At 43.6% G+C, this 21,068-nt stretch overlaps 1 protein-coding gene and 1 long non-coding RNA gene across 15 annotated transcripts in view; one reads left to right on the top strand and one right to left on the bottom strand.

Annotated features, from left to right (window-relative positions):
• Window positions 1-21,068, bottom strand: part of Foxn3 (forkhead box N3) — a 370,110-nt gene that overhangs the window by 141,923 nt on the left and 207,119 nt on the right. For all 11 annotated transcript variants that reach the window (XM_070028584.1, XM_070028589.1, XM_070028585.1 and 8 more), the window contains one exon: window positions 10,221-10,333. In XM_070028584.1, the coding sequence (XP_069884685.1) occupies window positions 10,221-10,333 (113 nt within the window). The remainder of the gene's footprint in view (window positions 1-10,220; window positions 10,334-21,068) is intronic.
• Window positions 9,772-21,068, top strand: part of LOC138831499 (uncharacterized) — a 56,678-nt gene continuing 45,381 nt past the window's right edge. For all 4 annotated transcript variants that reach the window (XR_011373343.1, XR_011373345.1, XR_011373344.1 and 1 more), the window contains exon 1: window positions 9,772-9,969. This is a non-coding gene — a long non-coding RNA (uncharacterized lncRNA). The remainder of the gene's footprint in view (window positions 9,970-21,068) is intronic.

Here is a 21,068-nt window from a genome sequence, read left to right as displayed (position 1 = left end):
CCGAAAACCAAGTACTGCAAAACCATGAAAATCCTATCTGGCTGAGTTTTCTTCCTAGTCTTCATAATGTAAGTACAAAATCCTGTCTGGCTGAGTTTTCTTTTTAGTCTTCATAATGTAAGTACATCACTTATTTCATGTTAAAAACAAACAGTACTTTCATATTTCAAACTCCGAGATCAATTTCTCCCTTTCTGGGAAGGTAAGGGATTTAGACAACTCTACAAAATGCCTACATTTTTCTGCCTTTTAAAGATCCCTTGAGATGCACCACTCAGGACTCTGCCAGCCTCTCTGCTGACTGTCGGAAGAAGCAGAGAGACACGGAAAACTCAGCAAAGGCTCTAGACCCCTACTGAGTCCTTCAACACCTCAACTTTCTTCTCATTAACTATGAGAAATATGGAAGCTCTTTTGTTTTCCATTCCCTCAGGAGTTAGAGCTACAGAAATGATCAGAAGCAGACTTAAAGAGACTTCTGTTAGGAAAACACACAGTAGCAACTAAGGGTACCTCAAGAGAACAGATCAGGAACAAGTAACTCCCCATGGCTCTCAGGCCTGGGGTTCTATTCAGTACCTGAGCAAAAGGGATTAAACACTCCACTTTCAAAGTAAGTGTGAAAAAAGAATGAAATGGGATAAAGGAACGGAATGTCCATGAGACTGGCCTTGCACAGGGTGTCCATAGAGAATAGGTTGTTTTCCATTTAAATAAAACAATGTAGGACTGGATGAACATTAAATTGCACAATGGACAAAGTATACTAAAGGTAAAAGGCTTGAGGTCACAAAATACTGAGACCAACTCAAAATACAATGCAAGTCCATAGATATGATGACGGATAGGAACATAACATGATATGGCCAAATGATGGATTTTTGAAGCTCTTATTGTAAGTGGCCATAGTATTTTTGAGAAATAAGAGTGCCCACTATAATTGAAGCTTTTCCCATTATCCATTTCCTCCAATTTTTCAGATAAAATAAGATGTATATTTAGAAGCAGTATTATTAGAAACCATGTCATTCGTTCCCATACAACCTTTGTTTTGCATACTCGTCTACAAATTTAGCAGGAGGCTTCATATTCATTTGGGGGGGGGGGGGGGAGATTCCTGGTCGTGAGGCCTGAACTCTGGGCCTGGGCGCTGTCCCTCAGCTCTTCAGCTCAAGGCTAGCGCTCTACCACTTAAGCCACAGCGCCACTTCTGGCTTTTTTTCTTTTTGCTTATGTGGTGCTAGGGAATTGAACCCAGGGCCTCATGCATGCAAGGCAAACGCTGTACAACTGAGCCACCTTCCCAGCCCTTCATATTGATTTTTAATAGAATATTTTCTCAAAAACTACTCTAAGCAAGAAGTTACATATTAAACATCATCTTTTAACTACCTAATATCTCAACGTTTTGAATAAAACTTGGCAAATAGGGGGACCAATGGGCACTCAAAACACTATGGATTGGTTCCTTCACATATGTTGCTTAGTGTGATAAATGGTGAAACTAAATCCTCCCATTCTCTCTTTATGCTTGACTGAATTAAGACACTCAATGACAATGATCTAACAATTAAACTCCTTCAATGCAAGTGAAGACTAATTGTATTACACCTTTGCACTTCCCCGCCAACTATTAAAGGCACAACACGGAAAACCTAGAATGAAAGATGTCCTACAAGTTAAAAATGTATGAGATCCTATTCAAGCAATAAAGAAGCTACATACACAAATTCAGCATTTTGGAGGAAAGGAATTAACATTGTTATGTGAACAAGCTTCACATTTTAAGGATTTACTAAGCTACTAATTGTCTAAAAGGACGAGTTCCCCCAAAATACCCCAATACCTTCCTACCTCTCTCCCAAGTATTTCCCAATGGATCAAGCTCACTCTGCATGGAAGCTATTTTTACCTGAGAAGCATGTGAGAGTGACCAAAAAGAACTGCTGAAATTGTTGATCTGAATATGCAATGACCACTCTGTAGCAGTATCTCTCTAGGTAGACATTTAAAGAATTACAAAGATAAAGCATCGGAATACAGTAGCAGACAGGATAAAATTAAACCTTGTGCTGAGTCAACACTAAAAATCAGACCATTTTCATTAAGAACAATATCACAAAGGCCAGAAACCTTTGGAGAGGCGACTTAATGTATTTTTTGTGGCTCATTAAATTGTTCCAACACACCAAAGAGAAACATAAAGAGCTAAATGGTAAGTTTAAATGTCTTGGACTTTCATTATTTAAAGAAGAAAAGGAGGAAAAGAAAGTTTCTTTGTGCTGTCCATTAGCTTTTTTTTTTTTTTTTCCTGGAGGCTGGAGATAAAAGTGTCTTAGATTTGTCTTTGAACTCTGATCTTCAGATCTCAGCCTCCTGAGTAGCTGGGTATGGTTACAGGTGTACACCTTTTCCACTCAGCTAAAAGTTTCCTGGAACTTTGCAAACTTTAGAAAGAGTTCTACAAAAAAGTAAATGTTTAGGCCCAACAAAATAAAGAAGTGTCACTGTTTTTTTTCCCCTACTTTTGCACATATTAAGCTCTACTACATTAAAACAAACTGAAAAATAGAATGTTATCATTTTAGTGAGATTTCTTTTTCTTAACAAAAACATAGAAGCCACACTTGGATAATAAGAGAACCTGCTGTCCGCATCATGGCTTCTGTCCAATTAGAGACCATGAGCTGTCCACCCCTCTCCCTCTCTCTCTCTCTCTCTCTCTCTCTCTCTCTCTCTCTCTCTCTCTCTCTCTCTCTCTCTCTCTCTCTCTCTCTGAACCTGTGATACTGAGATTTACTTGGACTTACCAAAACCCAAAACCAAATAATGACAACAATAACAAAACCCCACAAAGCCATATTTGGCTCTCCAATGAAAAAAAATTCCTTTCTCCAAAAACTGATCATCCAGAAAACTCTATAAACCACGCAGTGTGACGAATCACACAACCTGTTTCGTACCCATAGTGAGGTTGAGGATTAAAATGTTTTTCTGTAAATGGCTTTTGGATTAGTGCCGATACCAGTAAAAATATTACATAACATCCACACAGATAGAACTTTTTATAACCATCTGGCTTCATAAACCTTGTTATGACAGCCTCTACAATTGGCAGGGCACACATCTAACACTGCAATAGTTAAATGTCCCATTATAAAATACCAAAATTACAAAAACCGGAGTCACCCACTGGGACACTGTCTTCTTATTCCAACATTAGACATTGAGAAAGGACAGAAAGTGGAAATTCCCTTTTTCAAAGTTGATGGGAATACAGACTGGGAGTAGAAATCAGAAGGCATTTTGACAATACTCATCAAAAAAACAATCCAAATACACAGAACCTTTCACGGGGAAAGTTCACACCTTGGAAGAAGGGACTTCAGCATCGTGATGAATATTAACATAGCTCATGGGACTATTCTAAATAAGGATCACAAAGACTACCCAAAATATCATTCTTCCCCACTCTTTCCAGATCTATGTCCCAAAGCCCATGTGTCTGACCTTGGCGAATGTTTAAAGCTCCTGCGAGCAAGCTCACTTGGCCTCAGACCCTGAGCTCAGCCATGGGGACCCTGTTACAAAGCACAGTCAAGTGCTATTTCACAAAAGCCAAGTTCCACCAACTGGTACCTGACTCACCCAGACATCTCTCCTGGGGGCTCAGCAGATTCTACACAGAGCAAGAGAAAGCAAGGGCCTGAACCATCCCTCTTCCCACTGACTGTAACAAATACAAGAGTTATACAAACACGCCGAGAGGCTGCACCTGCAATCCTAGCTACTCAGCAGGCTGAGTGAGATCGGTGCCAGCCAAGGGGGAAGTCCAAGGGAGTCTTAAACCAGGACGTAGAGGAGGATTAAGGTAGAGTGCTAGCCTTGAGTGAAAAGGCCAAGCTAGAGTGCACCACCCAAAAGCAATAACTCCCCCACCCCCAACACACACACAAAGGACTAAGATGTAGAAGTTAGATAAACTACTTCTCAGTAAGGTACTATTTTACTTCTCTTACATGAAGGCTAAGTACTGATGGCTCACACCTATAATCCTAGCTATGTAGGAAACTGAGATCTGATGGCTGTGGCTCAAAGTCAGCCCTATAATCCTAGCTATGTAGGAAACTGAGATCTGATGGCTGTGGCTCAAAGTCAGCCCTGGCAGGAAAGCCCATGAGATTCCAATCTCCAATTAGCCAGCAAAAAGCTGGAAGTGGAGCTGTGGCTCAAGAGGCAGAATGCTAGCCTTGAGAACAAAAGCTCAGAGGCAGTGCCCAGGCCCTGAGTTCAAGTTACAGGGCTGGTTATAATTATTATTATTATTATTATTATTGATGATGATATTTAAAATAGAAATAACTAGTAATCTCAGTCTGTATTTGGAGGATTGCTTTAAAAAAGAAAAGTTAGCACACAGAGTTCCCATATGGTCTTGTTTAGTTTGCTACAATCATAACACATGACATTACTACGACACAACCAAGGAACCAACACAGGCACATTATTTTTTTTTTTTTTTTTTTTTTTTTTTTTTTTTTTTTTTTTTGTCGGTCGTGGGGCTTGAACTCTGGGCTTGGGCGCTGTCCCTCAGCTCTTCAGCTCAAGGCGAGCGCTCTACCACTTGAGCTATAGCGCCACTTCCGGTTTTCTGGTGGTTTATTGGAGATAGGAGTCTCACGGTCTCTCCTGCCCGGGCTGGCTTTGAACCGCGATCCTCAGATCTCAGCCTCCTGAGTAGCTAGGATTACAGGCGTGAGCCACCAGCGCCCGGCTTTTTTTTTTTTTTTTTTTTTTTTTTTTTTTTAAAAATATTTTATTTTCTTTGTGAACATACTGTACAGAGGGGTTACAATTACATGGGCAGGATAATGCATACATTTCTTTTTTGTTTTTGGTCCAGTAGTGGGGCCTGAACTCTGGGCCTGGGCACTGTCCCTCAGCTCTTCAGCTCAAGGCTAGCGCTCTACCACTTGAGCCACAGCACCACTTCCGGTATTTTTCTTTTTGCTTATGTGGTGCTGAGGAATTGAACCCAGGGCCTCAAGCATGCAAGGCAAGCGCTCTACCACTGAGCCACCTTCCCAGCCCAGGCACATTATTTTGAATTAAACTGAATTGAGTATTCTTATTTCCCCTTTTCTCTAATATCCATTTTTCTGTTCCAGGATCCTGCCTCCTTAGCCTCCTCTGGCCTGTCTTTCCTTGTTTCTCATGTCCTCAGCAGCAGTGAAAACTGCTAATCAGGTATTTTTGTAGCATTGTACCTGTGGAAGACAAAACAATTGTTTGATGTTTCCCCAGTGATTAGAATGAGGTTATGGCTTAGTGGAGGAAGACCACTATGATGGTTTAGATCTTAGCTAGCACTAGTTTATGGTACTTCATCAGAATGTATAGGTGGCCGGACAGTTAGGGGGTGGGACCTAATACAAGGAAGTTAGGTCATTGGAGGTGTGTCCCTACAGAGAATATTGGGACCGCAAGTCACTCCTCTAGCACACACACTCCTCTATCTTTGCTTCCAGACTCCCATGAATGAAATAGCCTTCTCAACCATGCACTCCATCTGTGATATATTGGGCCACCAGAGACCCAAAGTGATGGGGCTGAGAAACTAATCATGGACCAAAACTTCTCAAGCCACCCGCCAAAACAAACCTTTCTTCCTTCTAAGTTGATTAATCTCAGCCACCTATCACAGAGACATGAAGCTGATAGGTGAAGAATGAAAGATAGCTGCCAGTAACTTTCCCCTCCTGGACAATGTTAGCTTGGATAGGTAGGTAGCATTTGCCAGGTTTCTCCACCATAAGCTTCTTTTCTAACCCCTTCCATCAAGTGTAAGCACACTGTATGTGTAGAATTAGCTTCTACCTTAAATGGGAGAATGCCCACATAAATGACTAAAAAAAAAAAAAAAATTGGGGGGGGGGGAGGTTTGGATGGGGGTCTGGTCCAGGGGCTTGAACCTGGGCACTGTCCTTGAGTCTCTTTGTGCTCAAGGCTAGTACTCTACCACTTGGGGCCACAGCACCACTTCAGGCTTTTTCTGAGTAGTTTATTGGAGATCAGAGTCTCACAAACCTTCCTGGATCAGACTGGCTTTGATCTGCAATCCTCAGATCTCAGCCTCCTGAGTAGCTAGGATAATAGGTGTGAGACACCAGTACCCAGCATGACTAGGAATTCTTACCACCTCTCATATATTCATGAAATTATGACAGTAGAGGCTCATAGATACTTGTTCTATACTTTGGGCAATAATAACAATTACTGGTTTATATGTTCTTATTGTCCTAGTTTGACTGATGAGAGCAATTTCAGAATGGTTTCCATGTCACTCTGACACACCCTTATCACGTTGCATTTTGAACATTTTTTTTCTTTCTGTTTCTCCAATTTTTTTTTCTTTACTTTAAAGATGAGCTGCTGAGTGTGAATTATGTCTTCCTAAAGTCTCCATGTCAAAGTACTAGTCCCCACTACCTCAGAATAAAGAACTGGGAGCTAAAATGAACCCATACTATAATAAGGTGAACTCCTAATCCAGTAGGAAGGAAAAGTTGAGACTTAGATAGCCTACAGAGTGAAGATGGAAGCAAACAGATGTGTGTTGCAATGTGTCCAAGGAGTGTCCAAGATTGCCAGCCAGCCACCGGAAGGCAGAGGAGAGGCCTAAAATAGATTGTTCCCACAACTTCAGAAGGAACTAGACCAGTCTGCTGACACCTTGATCTCCAACCCAGCTTCCAGAACCTCCAGACAATATATTTCTGTTATCCAAGTCCCCTAGTTGAAGTACTTTGTTATGTCCACCCAAAGAAACTAACCCAAGATTTCTCCATTTCAACTACAAATCTTTCATGGCCAGCACTGGTGGATCATATCTGTAATCCTAGCGACTCAAGAAGCTGAGATCTGAGGAACATGGTTCAAAGCCAACCCAAGCAGAAAAAGTCTATGAGACTCTTATCTCCAATTCACCAGAAAACTGGGTGTGGCGCTGTGGCTCAAGTGGTAGAGTGCTAGTTTTGAGGGAAAGAGCTCGGGGGCAGGGCCCAGGCCCTGAGTTCAAGCCCTGGGACTAGTGTGTGTGCACACCACACACACACACACACACACACACACACACACACACACACACACACACACACACACACACACACACACACACACACACACACACACACACACACCTCAAAAATAAAAGAAAAACCACAAAGCACATATATTTGGTAGAACAGCAACTTTAAAGAATAGGTGTCGAAAAGCCAGGCACCAGTGGCCCAAACCTGTAATCCAAGCTATTCACAGCAGGCTGAGATGTGAGGATCACTGTTCAAAGTCAGTCTGGGCAGGAAAGTCTATGAGACTCATCTCCAATCAACCAGTAAAAGGATAGAAGTTGAACTGTGGCTCAAGCAGCAGAGTGCCAGCCTTGATTGAAAAGGCTGAGGGGCAGCACCCAGGCCTTGAGTTTAAAGGCCCTGTGGTAGCATACATACACATTACAAAAAAGAAAAGAAAAAAAAAAATCAGTAGGCATAAAGGAACTTGTTCACAAACCTCTGAGCATGCATATTGGAAAACAAGAGGCACAATTATTCTCATCATAATATTTAACATCAAATCTGGATGGGAATCCTGTTTGGGGCTACGCGCCTTGTCTTCCCTGTAGAGTTGCCAAGTAGCTCAGGCAGTGCTACCTGCCAAGCACACCTGCAAGTACTAGCAATAACTACACATCCATGAACATGTGATGGACCAGCCCCTTCACAAACACACATTTCTCAGGTGTGCTTCAGTGACTGTAAAGGAGGCTGACAGGATTCTCTCTATCACAGTGGACCCAGCAAGACCCCAGCAAGATCATGGCAGTTCAGCATGAACTTGTTTAATGACTCATCTTGTTCCAGTTCCATCTTCCTACATAGAACCCCAACTAACAGGTGGCCCAGTGTCTTAAGATTTGAGCTGAGACTAATGCATACAAACCACAGAAGTATCATACAATCACCCAGGGCTTTGTAGCTTTAGTATGATCAAGTTTACATACTAGAAGATCCCAAAGGAAACTCTAGGCTATGAAAGCCCTCTGGAAAAGAAAAGCCAGGTGCTTTCTGGGAGGCAACAGTGACCTTGACAGAGGTGAACTGTAAGCTCACCAGTCAGTTTGGAGAAAAGGAACAGAACAGGAACTGAAATTGTCATCTGGAAATTTGCTCTAGTTCATCTGCATTTTTATGTCTATATTAAAACCAAAAAAAAAACCCAAAAAATGAAGTTATTAGGCTAAAAGCCAGCTCAGAAAACCTCTGACTGAGTAGACACTCTGCAAACCCAAGAGCTCTACCATAATCCTTCAAATTATTAAATAATTACTGTTTTTCCCTTGGGGTCATATTTGGTAGCAAAACACTAACCTCAGTGAATAACATTTACATTCTTAACTTGTTGGAAGCAAAGAGACAGGAAAGAACTTCTGGGGTGCAAACTGGAGGGTGCAGACATCAGAATGACAAAGAAACATGAGACTCTAGGAAATATCTTAATAGGGTCATGTCCCCCTCCAGCCCTGTACATTTAGCAATTCTCAACTCCAATCTAATTCTCTTCCATTTGGGGAGTGACTACAGCCACAAGGAGAAAACCCAAACATATGGCTCTGTCCTTCTGGACGTTTCTACAGTGTCGGCTGAGCTGCTTTGGAAAATCTCATTTTATCTTCTACAGCTCTATGACCTCAAGTTGTCATTTCAAATAAAGTATGCTTCCACTGATTTTTATGAACACAGACAAAAGCCACTACAACCTTGTCTCCTCCCCCCCCCCCCCCACCAACAACGAATCCTGTAAACCAACTGTAGTTGCTATGTAGGGTTATTTGTTTCTAAGGCAACAAGCTTATATCTAAGTACTAATGGCCTGTCCTTTTGCCAGGCAACAAACAGCCTTGTGATGCAACTGCACCTGTCTGCGCTACGCGTTACTATGGAGACACTCCAGTTGCTATGGCTACCATCACGCTAATCGCCTAGCAAAGGCAGACATACAGCAGTCTTCTCAGAGAGCCCAGCTGTTCCTCCCAGCCTCTTGCTGAAGACTGATTGTCTGGGGCCTGTGATGGAATGCTTCTCAACTGAGACGCACAAGAACTCCATTAATGCCATTTGCAGGAGGGAGCAGTTTGGATTCCTCCCATGCTACATAGATCAGACTACAAAAAGAATCTGCAAGAAGGAAAACTGTAAACTTTCCCCAAATCTCTCATACTAAGCCATCCTCAATTCACATATAAACTCGTACTCCAACAATAATTTCTTCTAACTGGATAGTGACAACAGAAATATTTCTATATGTCAGATGTATCTTATGTCATATATATATATATATATATATATATATATATATATATATATATAATATGTATATGTATGTATATCCACTTCAGATTCACACACTATTCATAGATTTTTTTTAATCTACTTATAAATGTTGGTTCTGTGTTCTATGGCCCTTTCTGAGAATCGACTGTTCTTTTTTATAAGGCAATAAGCTGTTTAGCCCTTCACCTCAATTTTACAGTTGTAAAAATGATATTCATAACCTCAGAGCCTCACAACAAATGGATGGATGCCTGAAGAGGGAAAGTCTCCATTGTTCTTTGCTGCCTTCTTTTAAAAGGAAAACACTGAGTAACCACAACAAAACCGTCTCTCAGGAGTCCGTCCACATGGAGACAGGAAGGACAACTAAGTGAGCCTCCTCTCCACATCTGGTCAGGCTCTGGGAAGGTGGGATGGCTGGCTTGACTCATCCTTGTATGTTTATCTCAGCAAAATGTGACACACAGGAGATACGAAAGCTGTCGACTTTTCTTTGTACATGTTTCTTTCACCAGGAAGATATTATTTTTACCCACCAAGAAGCCTTCTGGAAACACATTCCTCCAAAGCAGCAGAAGCGGTAAGGTTTGTGAAAACTACAACAATAGATATGCTTCCTAATAATGCATAATTTCTTTCTCCTTTATCTGCAGTTATTTTTAAAATCTCCTACAGCCTAGTAAATTAGTTTCAGTGCCTGTCTCTGCCAAAATAATGCAATTGTAGGGGGGAAGAGAGAGAGAGAGAGAGAGAGAGAGAGAGAGAGAGAGAGAGAGAGAGAGAGAGAGAGAGAGAGAGAGAGAGAGAAAGGGAAGAGTACAAATTACTTACCTTTGATATGCCTGAGGAGTGGGGGATGGGTGGTAAGGTGTCTTTTTCAAAGCCTGAATTAGATTTTGTCTATATTCTGGGTCTATGCACCACAACGACCCTTTCCCAATACTCTGCAAAGGAAAATTAAAAGACAAAAGTATTAACACAGAAGTATTAAGTATCTTGTAGTAAGTAGACATATTGCTATCATAGTAATTGTTAAAAGCTTCTCATTTGTTGACTGGGTATCAGACTTAAATATTGTACTACAAGAGAACACCATAAAAAAAACACCATAAAATACCCATCAATCTTCCCTGTATTAACTTTGACAGACAGAATGAACATATCATTAAGAGATTATACTAATACAGTATGATACTTTTCATAGCCTGACTACCCCCCCCAAAATGAGAATCCCTTATTATTTTCAGTGCCAACTTTGAAAAATACATGTATTATCTTCTAACTCTCTTTAAGTCTGTCAAATTTCAAATATTAAAAGAATAAGAGGGCTGGGAAATCCTTAAAATCTGTGCTTGCAAAATGTGCTGCATCTTTAAACCACATCACTGGGCAGCATTTTATGAAAATGGGAAAGTAATCCACTTGATTTTATCCCCCCCTCCAAGTTGCTCACAAAATAACAGTTATGCTTGGAATGTAATTCTGTAATTATCATCACGCCCCCCACCCGCCCCCCAAAAAGGTCTCACTCAGGCAACAATGGTAATAAACCTAAACAGGAATCTCACATTTATTCTTTGAATTCCTTAGTACCTCTTCCTTCAGCCAGTAAATCTTTTAGAAGTCAAACTTGGAAATGCAAATTTTCTACACTGGCTCTCTATTGAGGGGAGAAAGAAGGGGAGGAATTTCCCTTTGGGGCAGTGATCAGCACATCTGAAATCTGCCTTTGAGGCCCACAGGAACTGGCAGCGGCCCTAAGGGCATTGGCTGAGAGCTTTCAAGTGACCAAATGTACCCAGACTCTTTGATAAAGTCATTAGTAAATATTCACCAATTTGGAAAGAAGGTTAAATTATCTAGATGTGTTAACATTCACCCTTTGCTTTCAGCCCCAGACCCCCACTTTTCACAAGCACTGTACTCAAGGAAGACTGGTGTTATCTTCCAACATTTAGAGTAAACAAGAAAACGAACAGGGGTGGGGGTTGGGGGGTGTTAAAGTCCATGAAAATCCCACAGAAGGAGCAGTAAACACAAATTGTTCCTAAAATCTACAGACAAGTCCCCCCCCCCCGCCCCGCCCCAAACACTTCAGTCTGAAGAAGAGAACCCAACGGGGCAAGCAGAATGGTCTGTTTGTGGTATGGTGGGCATAGAGGCTGATACCTGGTGCCACCCGTCACCAGGTGCGTGGGGTATGAGCGTGGGGTCAGGTAGACTAAATATTAACCTGCCCAGTTTCAATCATCTGAATGTCTGGAGCCCGGAAAGATTTCCAGCTTTGGAAAATCCAGCACTCCAATGCAGCCTTGCTTTTCATGGACACATTTTCAAGTCAGCCATAGTTTGGAGGCTCTAATGAGACTTTCCAAGTGAAGCAGGCAGGCTATCCGATCATCTGCCCTGTATCTTCCATCGTTTCCTGTGGGAAAAGTTGAGCAGCAACACAGTCTAGAAGACAGCCCCCCACACCCTCCCTGCAAAAAAAAAAAAAGGTAAGGAGTAGGGGGAGACCAGGAATTACCAGATTTGGTGAAGGGCGCTAGTGGCTCACACCCGTAATTCTAGCTGTGCATGGGAAAATCTGAGGGTCACCATTTGAAGCCAACCCAGACAGCAAAGTCCTTGAGACTCTTATCTCCAATTAACCAGCAAAAAGCCAGAAATTGTAGATATGACTCAAGTGATAGAATCCCAGCCAACTGAGAGGCCCTGAGAGTTCAAGCCCAGGCACAAAAACAAAAACCAACCCACAAAAACAAAAACCAACCCTCAAACCCAGTCAACATGTCAGCAGGGTGGGGCTGGCCCGACTCTACTTTCCCACAGATTGAGAGCCTTGGGGAGCCCCTGGGGCCTTCTGCTCCCTGGCAAGCAAGGTCTCAGGCTATCCAGGGGTGTAGTCCCAAACATCCAAAGTGAGCTACCCAGCCTGGGAAGGTGGCTCAGTGGTAGAGTGCTTGCCTTGCATGCATGAGGCCCTGGGTTTGACTCCTTGCAGCACCACATAAGCAGAAAAAGCTGGAAGTGGCACTGTGGCTCAAGTGGTAGAGAGCCAGCCTTGAGCTGAAGAGCTGAGGGACAGCGCCCAGGCCCAGAGTTCAGGCCCCATGACCCACCAGGGGGGAAAAAAAAAAGTGAGCTGCTCTTGGTACTGAAATAAGCTTTTGCTTTCATCCCAATGTGTTCAAGAAGAGTCCAGTTAGTTTCTCTTACACCAAAAACCTAAGACAAAGTAATAGAAACCAAGTGGCCCTCTTAGGTAAATAATCATAAACCAAGAATGTGGTTTCTCCTAATCCTGCCCCAAGTATCTTGTTTACTCTGGTCAACTATTGTCTAAAAGCTATACAGAATAAGCCCTGGATCCATGAGGGGCAGTCACATGGAAGTAATTTCAGGTGCAGGGAGGGAGGCAACCTGAGAATTAGGAAGAAGGGGGCAGGGCGTCAGCAGGCACCACGCGGCTGCTCCTCTGTGGTCACAAGCAAAGTTCAGTGGCTCCCTCAGTAGTGAACTACAGAGAGACATGAGGCCAGACCTCTACAGGCAACTCAATAAATGGTAGGTGCCACTGTGCATGTCTCCCTTAAGACAGAAGAGAAATAAACCAAGACCACAGGAAGTGAGGATAAAATGGCTGTGTGTAGTCTAGTGTTAGGAGGTCTTAGCTGAGAGAAACTTTGATGGGCTTGTCTTTCTTCTAAGATCTCCTTTAATTTCGCCCTTTGCTTGGTCGGCCTTCCATGCATCCCATACCCCACAGGCAGGTGTTGGCTACTGTGAATTTTCCCTTGCTCTAAAAGCCAGAATCCCTGACTGAGGGCAATTCAGCTTCTAGAAACTTCTTTTTGGCCCCAGGTTTTAACATTGTGATCACTGAGCTGGGTTTTTCATGTTTGGTCTGTCCATGTAGCCAAAAGTCCTCCCCAGTAATCATTCACTGGACAAACGATCTCAGGCTCTGCGTAGTAAGAAATGGTTCTACACGGAGCTGCTTTGGATTTTACAATAAGTCTGGAAGTGCTGATATGTTTACTGATCAGACTCATATTTCAATATAGCTGATAGTTAGAATTGCTGACATTCCAAAGAGAAGGAAAAAAATAGACAATCCCACCCTACCAATACCAGGGCTGAGTTGTGGGGGACAGGACTGGCGGTTCACCCCCTATTTAAAGCCCTCTCTTTGGTTTCAACTGACAGTTGAGAATAATAAAAAGGTTTGCTTGAAAAGTTTTTAAATGGGAAGGAGCAGAGGACAGAATTCTCAAGTTTCTAGGCCCAGAAAAAAAAATTCACACCGAATATTCTCTGCAGGGGAGAGAGGATGTAATTTGATTACAGTTGTGTAATACGTTTGAGAGCCGGAGCTCTCATAGAAATATCTGAGGCCAAGAATGTGCAGTCTTTTGTTTTCCTTTTTTTAAATGGAAGTAACTGCGAGGACCATTCATTAAGTGTTAAAGAATTCAAAATAATAAAAGAAAACTTCACTTAGAGATGCATTTTTCTTAAGACATGTGCACATTTATATCCTATGAATTTCACACTCCCAGAGAACTAACGTGTTAGCGCAAAATGTGAGTAAAGATACAATAAGGCTGTGTTACTCCAATTTTTTTTTATTAAAACAAGGAATGGTAGACAATTGTTAGTTTCTTTTTAATAATACCAAAATAAAAAAAATAAATAAAACAAAGCTGGGAACTGGTGGCTCCTGGCTACTCAGTAATCCTAGCTACTCAGTAGGCTGAGATCTGAGGATCACAATTCCAAGCCATCCAGAGCAGATAAATCCGAGACACTTACCAAAAAGCAGAAGAGAAGGTGTGGCTCAAGTGGTAAAACACCAGCCATGAGCAAAAAAGCTAAGAGACAGTGCCCAGGCCCTTGAAAGTTCAAGCCCCAGTTCCTCTGTGTGTGTGTGAGCGTGTTTGTATTTGTGTCTACACACACACATACACAGAGCCTGATTTATAGACAAAATGAGTGAACAAGGTAAAGATACATATTTATTCCATAGACCTCTGGTGGTCTTGAGCCAAGGACCACAGCTGCCCCACATTCTCTTGGCACTCACACCCCATTCCAGTATTGGGGATCCATTCCCTAGGAAGCAAGCAGCACATTTACACTTTTGTCAAACTGTGGGCCCTGAAATGGGCCATGAACTCAATGTAATGAGTCCCAACTGGTATTGTTTAAACGGGACAGAAAGTATCTGTAGGAATGTGTTATACAGTTTCTATGTATACCTGCCAGCAGCAGATACTAATCGGAAAGATATATACACTTCTTGCTGCCAAGCTGGGTTCTCGATGTTTGGCAGATATTGTTCTAGGACAATGATGGCCAGGGAGCTTTGCCTTCTCATCTCTTCTTCCTTGGAGAATCAAACCAATGAGGAAAGCCCCTCTATCAAAATGCAGCCTGGAGCCAAGTATGTGTAACTTGGTCAACTTGAAATGGAATCTTCTGATGTTCCTCATAGGCCGTTTCCCAGGATGTGTCCAACAAAACCCACTAATCACTCATGTGCATTGGTTCATTCACTCATTCATTCACATGGTACCTACTACCTGACAACCACTGTGGAGACGAGTGTCATTAATAAAAACAATCCATTCTAAAGCTTAGAGATTCTGGAAGGGGAAGAAGAGAGGAACTAGGTAAAGAAAGAAATAAACAAAATCACAACAGACGGCACTACCTGGCAGGGAGGAAAATACAGAGAGTGAGCAGTCAGAGCAGAGGAAGCTGCTGCTGTGCTTGGAATGAAAGGGTTGGAACGGGCCCGAGATGACCACAGGGCCTTGGCTCAGGTAAGGGCAGAGGAAGTGGAAGGAGGAGGAGAGGCTCAGGATGTATTTTAGAGAAGCAGTTGGAGCTGGCAATGGATTAGAAGTAGCAGGGACCGATGAAAGAAAGAAAAAAATCAAAGTTGGTTTGAGTATCTAACTAGGTTGAAGATTAGAGAAAGGGACAATCCAGCACTCTGTTGAACATGTAACCTTTCAGACTATCGACTGAGTCTGTCCACTGGGATCTACCGATTAAGGTATTTGAAACCACTGACTGGACATAAGCTACCTGCCTTCTCTCTTCCATACCCTCTCTGACCCCAACCTTTGTAGCGGAAGCTCACGGGTATGAAAGGCAGCTCTCTGGTGGTCTGACTTCTGAGGTTTAATATCATCTGGTTCCTTTATGACAGGGATGGTAAACCTTTTCTTCAAAGACTCGAGGGAATAGTTTCATCTTTGAGGTGACTTTTGAGTGTTTCCCTCTCTACAACAGAGATGTCAACAGATAAACATGACTGTGCTTCGTTCAGTAAGACTTGTCATCTACAGCTGACTGTCTTTCTGTCCTATAACCCCAGACTCCAGACTGGCTTGGTGCTGTGGGACTGGAGAGGGGAAAGGAGCGGTGGGGAGGGGGGCAGATGATCTCAGTCAGGTGTTCCAAGGCAGGAAAGGGGACACCAGTGGGTAGGAGGAGGACAGGTGGACACAGACCAGAATAAACTAAGTTCACTGGCAATAAGTATATTTACTGACGAGCGCTGGTACCTCATGCTTACAATCCTAGCTACACAGGAGGCTGAGATCTGAAGATCTGAAGATCCAGAGTTCAAAGCTAACCCAGGCAGAAAAGTCTGAGAGATTCTTATCTCCAACTAACAAGCAAAAAGCGCCATGCACCAGTGGCTCATACCTGTAATCCTAGCTACTCAGGAGGCTGAGATCTGAGAATCAAGGTTCAAAGCCAGCCCAGGCAGGAATATCCGTGAGACTCTTATCTCCAATTAACCACCAGAAAACCAGAAGTGGCGCTGAGGCTCAAGTGGCAGAGCGCTCACCTTGAGCTGAAGAGCTCAGGGACAACACCCAAGCCTAGAGTTCAAGACCCATGACCGACCAAAAATAGAAAAAGAAAAAAGAAGATAAATATCAAGCAAAAAAGCTGGGTATGAAGCTGTGGCTCAAGAGGTAGAAGGCCAGCCTTGAGAGGGAAAAGCTAAGCAACATACAAAACTCGAGCTCAAGCCCTAGTACCTGCACAACAAATACTTCCTCTTACTGTTTGTTGAGCTGCATCTACGATGCATATTCTGAAACCAGTTGTACGTGCACTTCATTCCTTTCCTTGGATCCATTTCTTGATCCAAAAATGGGGTGGTCTGATTGCGTCATCCCATCAGCCCCTCGTTCTCTGCTTTGAGAATTTATCATACATGGATGGCCATCAGCCCTGCCTGCCATTTTCCTATAAAATCATCAGAAGCACATTTTGCTTGGCTGCCATGCGCGCTGGAAATACCTGAGTCAAAGTCTAATATCAACTTTCCAGCTATGACTTCAGGCCAAGTACTTACGTTCTCTGAGCTCCAGTTTCTTGGTCTATAAAATGGGTGTCATATACTAATACCTTCTTCACAGGACTGTTGCAAGGATTAAATAAAATAATACTCAGCTTGGCACATAGTAACCACTCAACAAATATTAGCTCTGGTTACTATGGAGGTAATGAAAATATTTAACGGGCAACTTCTCCTGACATTGAACTCCAAAAGCATGCAAGTCGGGCCCAGATGGAGCAGGCAGTGACCAAATCGTGAAAGGATGCAAATTTCTGCTAAAAAAGATTGCACATTTTGTGATGTAACTTTCCACCGTCCAAAGAATGCATTCTGCATCAAGATGTATCATGATGGAAACGGAAATGGAAGACTTAAAGTAGAACAAGGAAGAAGTGGCTTCTGGATAAAAGAGAGGTGGATGTGGAACCTTCTGGAAGCCATGGGGCCCCTTGGGTGCAAACTGCACCTCCTTCTGGGAGGTAGACAGACCCAGCCGGCCTTTCATAAAGAAAGGCTCTCCTAGCTTTGGCAGGTGGCCAATGGTGCCCTGAGGGCCCTGTGCTCAGCGGGAGCGCTGGGGCTCATTCTAGCTACTTAAGAGGCTGAGATCTGAGGTTCAAGGCCAGTTGAGGCAGACAAACAGGAGATCCTTATCTCCTATTAACCAACAAAATGCTGGAAGTGGAGATGTGGCTTAAGTAGTAGGTAGAGCACCCTCGGTGACAAGAAAAGCCCAGAAAAAGCATGAGACCCTTGAGTTCAAGACCCAATACTGACTCAAAATTAATTACAATAATAATAAAGACACTTGTAGCTGTCTGTTTTGTGTGTGCGCGTGCACACATGCACTAGTCCTCAGCACAGTCCCTGAGCTTCTTTTGCTCAAAGGTAAAGCTCTACCACTTGAGCTACAGCACCACTTCCAGCTTTTTGCTGAGTGGGTCACTGAAGATTACAGTCTCAAGGACTTTTCTGCCCAGGCTGGGTTTGAACTGCGATCCTCAGAGTTGAGCCTCCTCAGTAGCTAGGATGGTAGGCATGAGCCCCCAGCTCCTGGCCCTTGTAGCTTTCTACAGAAAAGCCAAGAGCTGGCATTTTCCTGCAGCCACTGCCCGTAGCACACACAGCTTCCTCAGGACGGGGACGGTGGGCGTGTAGTCTACTCCTGGAATGGCCCAGATTCCTGTCACTGTGAGGACCTGGCTCATTCCTGAGCTGTCCCCTAGCCGATGGCAGATGGTCCTCTCCCCCCACACTGGGCACCTCCTCTTCTCTGGCCCGGCTTCTACTCAGCTTCTCACCACCAAGCCAGCTTTAATGGAGAAGGGAGACAGGGAGGGTGGCAGGGGAGAGGGACAGGGGAGGGAACCCCTTCAGAACTGCAGGTCCCCCTCATCCCCACAAAAACCATACTCAGCACCCACCACCATCACCCCAGGCGCCAAGCCAACCTTCCATGGGCCTAATGCAAGGTGGCTTCCGGGGCTCCCTGACATCCCATGCAAGGCACCAACAGAGTGTGATCTGAGCGGTGCCCAGAGACAGGAGCCATTTTCTTAGGGTACAGACCTTGCAGGGGAACAGGCAGCAATCAGGGAGTACCATAGGGCTCGGGTCAGCGAGGAGATAAAAGATGAGGCTTGCAGGGAGGACTCTGAACAGGTGACTGGCACAGAGGCCTGTGGGAGACTAGTGTCTGTCTCTCTGTTTGTCTGTCCCCCCCCCCCCATGTCCCTGGGTGGAGTGCCCCTCCTTAGGGTCAAGCATTGTTTGCAAACCAACCCATGGCTGCATCCTCATGGGAAGGCCCAAGAGCAATGCCAGAACTTTCCTGGAGAATATTCCAATGTGCCCCCCTCCCCCAACTATGACTCCCCAGAACACAGTCCCGTCAGTCTGTCAGTTCTTGTCTATATACTACTCAGCTGCTGTATTATGGGGATCTGGTGTCTTCATATGCCTTTTAGCGAAAATCCTATCTTTCCAAAGAGCCATGCCGGGCCCGAATAGGATGTTAATAATGCCCACAATGCACCTAACATGGTAGCCAGCACATAGGAGGCACAGAAAATGATTCCTCACTCCTAGAGACATCAGAAGGCTGAGATCTGAGGATCACAATTTGAAGCCAACCCAGACAGGAAAATATGAGATTCTTATCTCCAATTATCAAGCAAAAAACTGGAAGAGCAACTGTGGGTCAAATGGTAGAGTACTAGTCTTTGAGCATAAAAGCTAAAGGACAGAGTTCAAGCCCTAGTACCAACACCAAAAAAAAAAAAGGGGGGGGGGGGGAGAAAGGCACAGAAGTAATATTGAAAAAGCACAGATAGTTATTCTAACAAATGACCATGACCTACACACAGTCAATCAAGTGAGAGACTCCTGGAGTGAGTGAGTGAGTGAGTGAGTGAGTGAGTGAGTGAGTGAGTGAGTGAGTGAGTGAGCGAGCGAGCGAATGTGTGTGTTGAATGTCTAAATTTCTTCCCTAATACTTTGGAGATGTGGTTTTCCCCTCCCCCTCCCAACCAAAAAGGCAGAAAGAGAAAAGGAAATGAAAAGGTCTCACTCAAGACTCTGGCTTGCTCCACATCTGGGAGTGATGTGTGGAGGGGGACCCAGGTCATGGACATGAGGGGCTAGACCCCGGTCCCTAATCAGTCCAGCCACAGAGCATTTCCGACTCACTGACAACTTGGCCTCTAAATATCACATCCACAAATTGCCTCCACTCCTGCTCTAGATGTGCCCTATTACTTTATGGGCATGATATAAAAGCTATTAAAAAAAAGAAAGAAAGAAAGGAAATTACCGTTAATGTGTCACTTATAAGATGTTCAGATATGTGATTCTTGTGATTTGACTTTACCCCCTGGCTCTATCAGAACGTCACTAGCTTCCTGGGGTGTGTCCCTGGATTTCAGGGACAGCATGCAGGAAGAATTCTTGTTGACATCTAAGGATGACTGTAAATGTTTCCTAGTACATTTGCTTGTTTGGTCCATCACAGGCTTTTGCTCAAGGCTGGCACTCTACTACTTTGAGCCACAGCAACACTTCTGGTTTTCTGGTGGTTAATTGGAGATTAAGAGTCTCAGGGACTTTTCTGCCTGGGCTGGCTTTGAACTATGATCCTCAGATGTCAGCCTCCTGAGTAGCTAGGATAATAGAAGTAAACTAACCAGCCCAGAAAGGAAGGAAGAATTTTTTTTTAATGCCAGTCCTGAGGCTTAAACTCAAGGCCTGGATGCTATCCCCGAGTTTCTTTTGCTCAAGGCCAACACTCTACCACTAGAGCTACGGCTCTGCTTCTAAATGCTTCCTTTATAGAAGAAAAGTTAGGGAAGTTAGAATGTGTGTATGCATGCATGCAGAATAAATCACTAATCTCTTGCATTAACGCCTAAATAAAACCAAAATAATCCCTAAGATTTGGCTAAAACCAAATTAATCTCTACGGGCAACCTGCTGTAGTGTTTCCAGGGCAGGAAGCAAGACCTGAGACAGGAAATTTGAACACCCCATCCAGGGACTTCCAGGAAGCAGGAGATAGGAAATTAGACCTCTTGTATTGGGGGAGAGGAGTAGGAATCAGGAGGAAAGACAGGAAATTAGAACATCAATGGGGGAGGGGGGAGGAAACAGGAAATTAGAACCCTCCCCATCTAAGAACAGGAAGCAGGATGAAGGACAGGAAATTAGAACCCTCCATCCAGAAACAAGCAGGACAGGAGACAGGAAATCAGAACACGCATGGATAGGCAGGAAGCAGTACAGGAAACAGGAAATTAGAACACCCCCCCTCACATCAGGAACAGGAAGCAAGACAGGAGACTGGAAATGAGAATACCCCATCCAGAGACTTCCAGGAAGCAGGACTGGTATGGTAATAGGAAATTAGAAGACTCCATGGGGGATGGGGGAGAAAGCAGGACTGGAGACGGGAAATTAGAACCTACACAGAGCTGTGCAGGTAGCCAGTATTACCTGTTCTCTAGCTAGTACCAATATTATGGCCCCGGAAGTCCCACCCTCAGAAGACAATGTAGGAAGTATGTCAAATTAGCACCCTATCAATAAGAAAATGACCACAGAAATATCCAAAGCATACTTACTTATAAATGCTATCAAACTTGGCAGTGGCAGGTTCTAATTCCAAACAAGAGAACATGCACATTCTCAGCCACATGCATGTGCCCTCATATTCTAAATCAGAAGGCCAATGAATTGGAAACTTTAATATGATGACTGATTTTATCTTGATTTTAGTACTATCCCAAATTAGTTTCACTACTCTTTAGCAAAAAAGT

The sequence above is a fragment of the Dipodomys merriami genome, unplaced genomic scaffold (assembly GCF_024711535.1).
Source record: "Dipodomys merriami isolate MVZ:Mamm:240054 unplaced genomic scaffold, mDipMer1.0.p SCAF_198, whole genome shotgun sequence".
In the NCBI taxonomy this organism is placed as follows: Eukaryota; Metazoa; Chordata; class Mammalia; order Rodentia; family Heteromyidae; genus Dipodomys; species Dipodomys merriami.
This window is presented reverse-complemented; position numbering and strand designations above follow the sequence as displayed.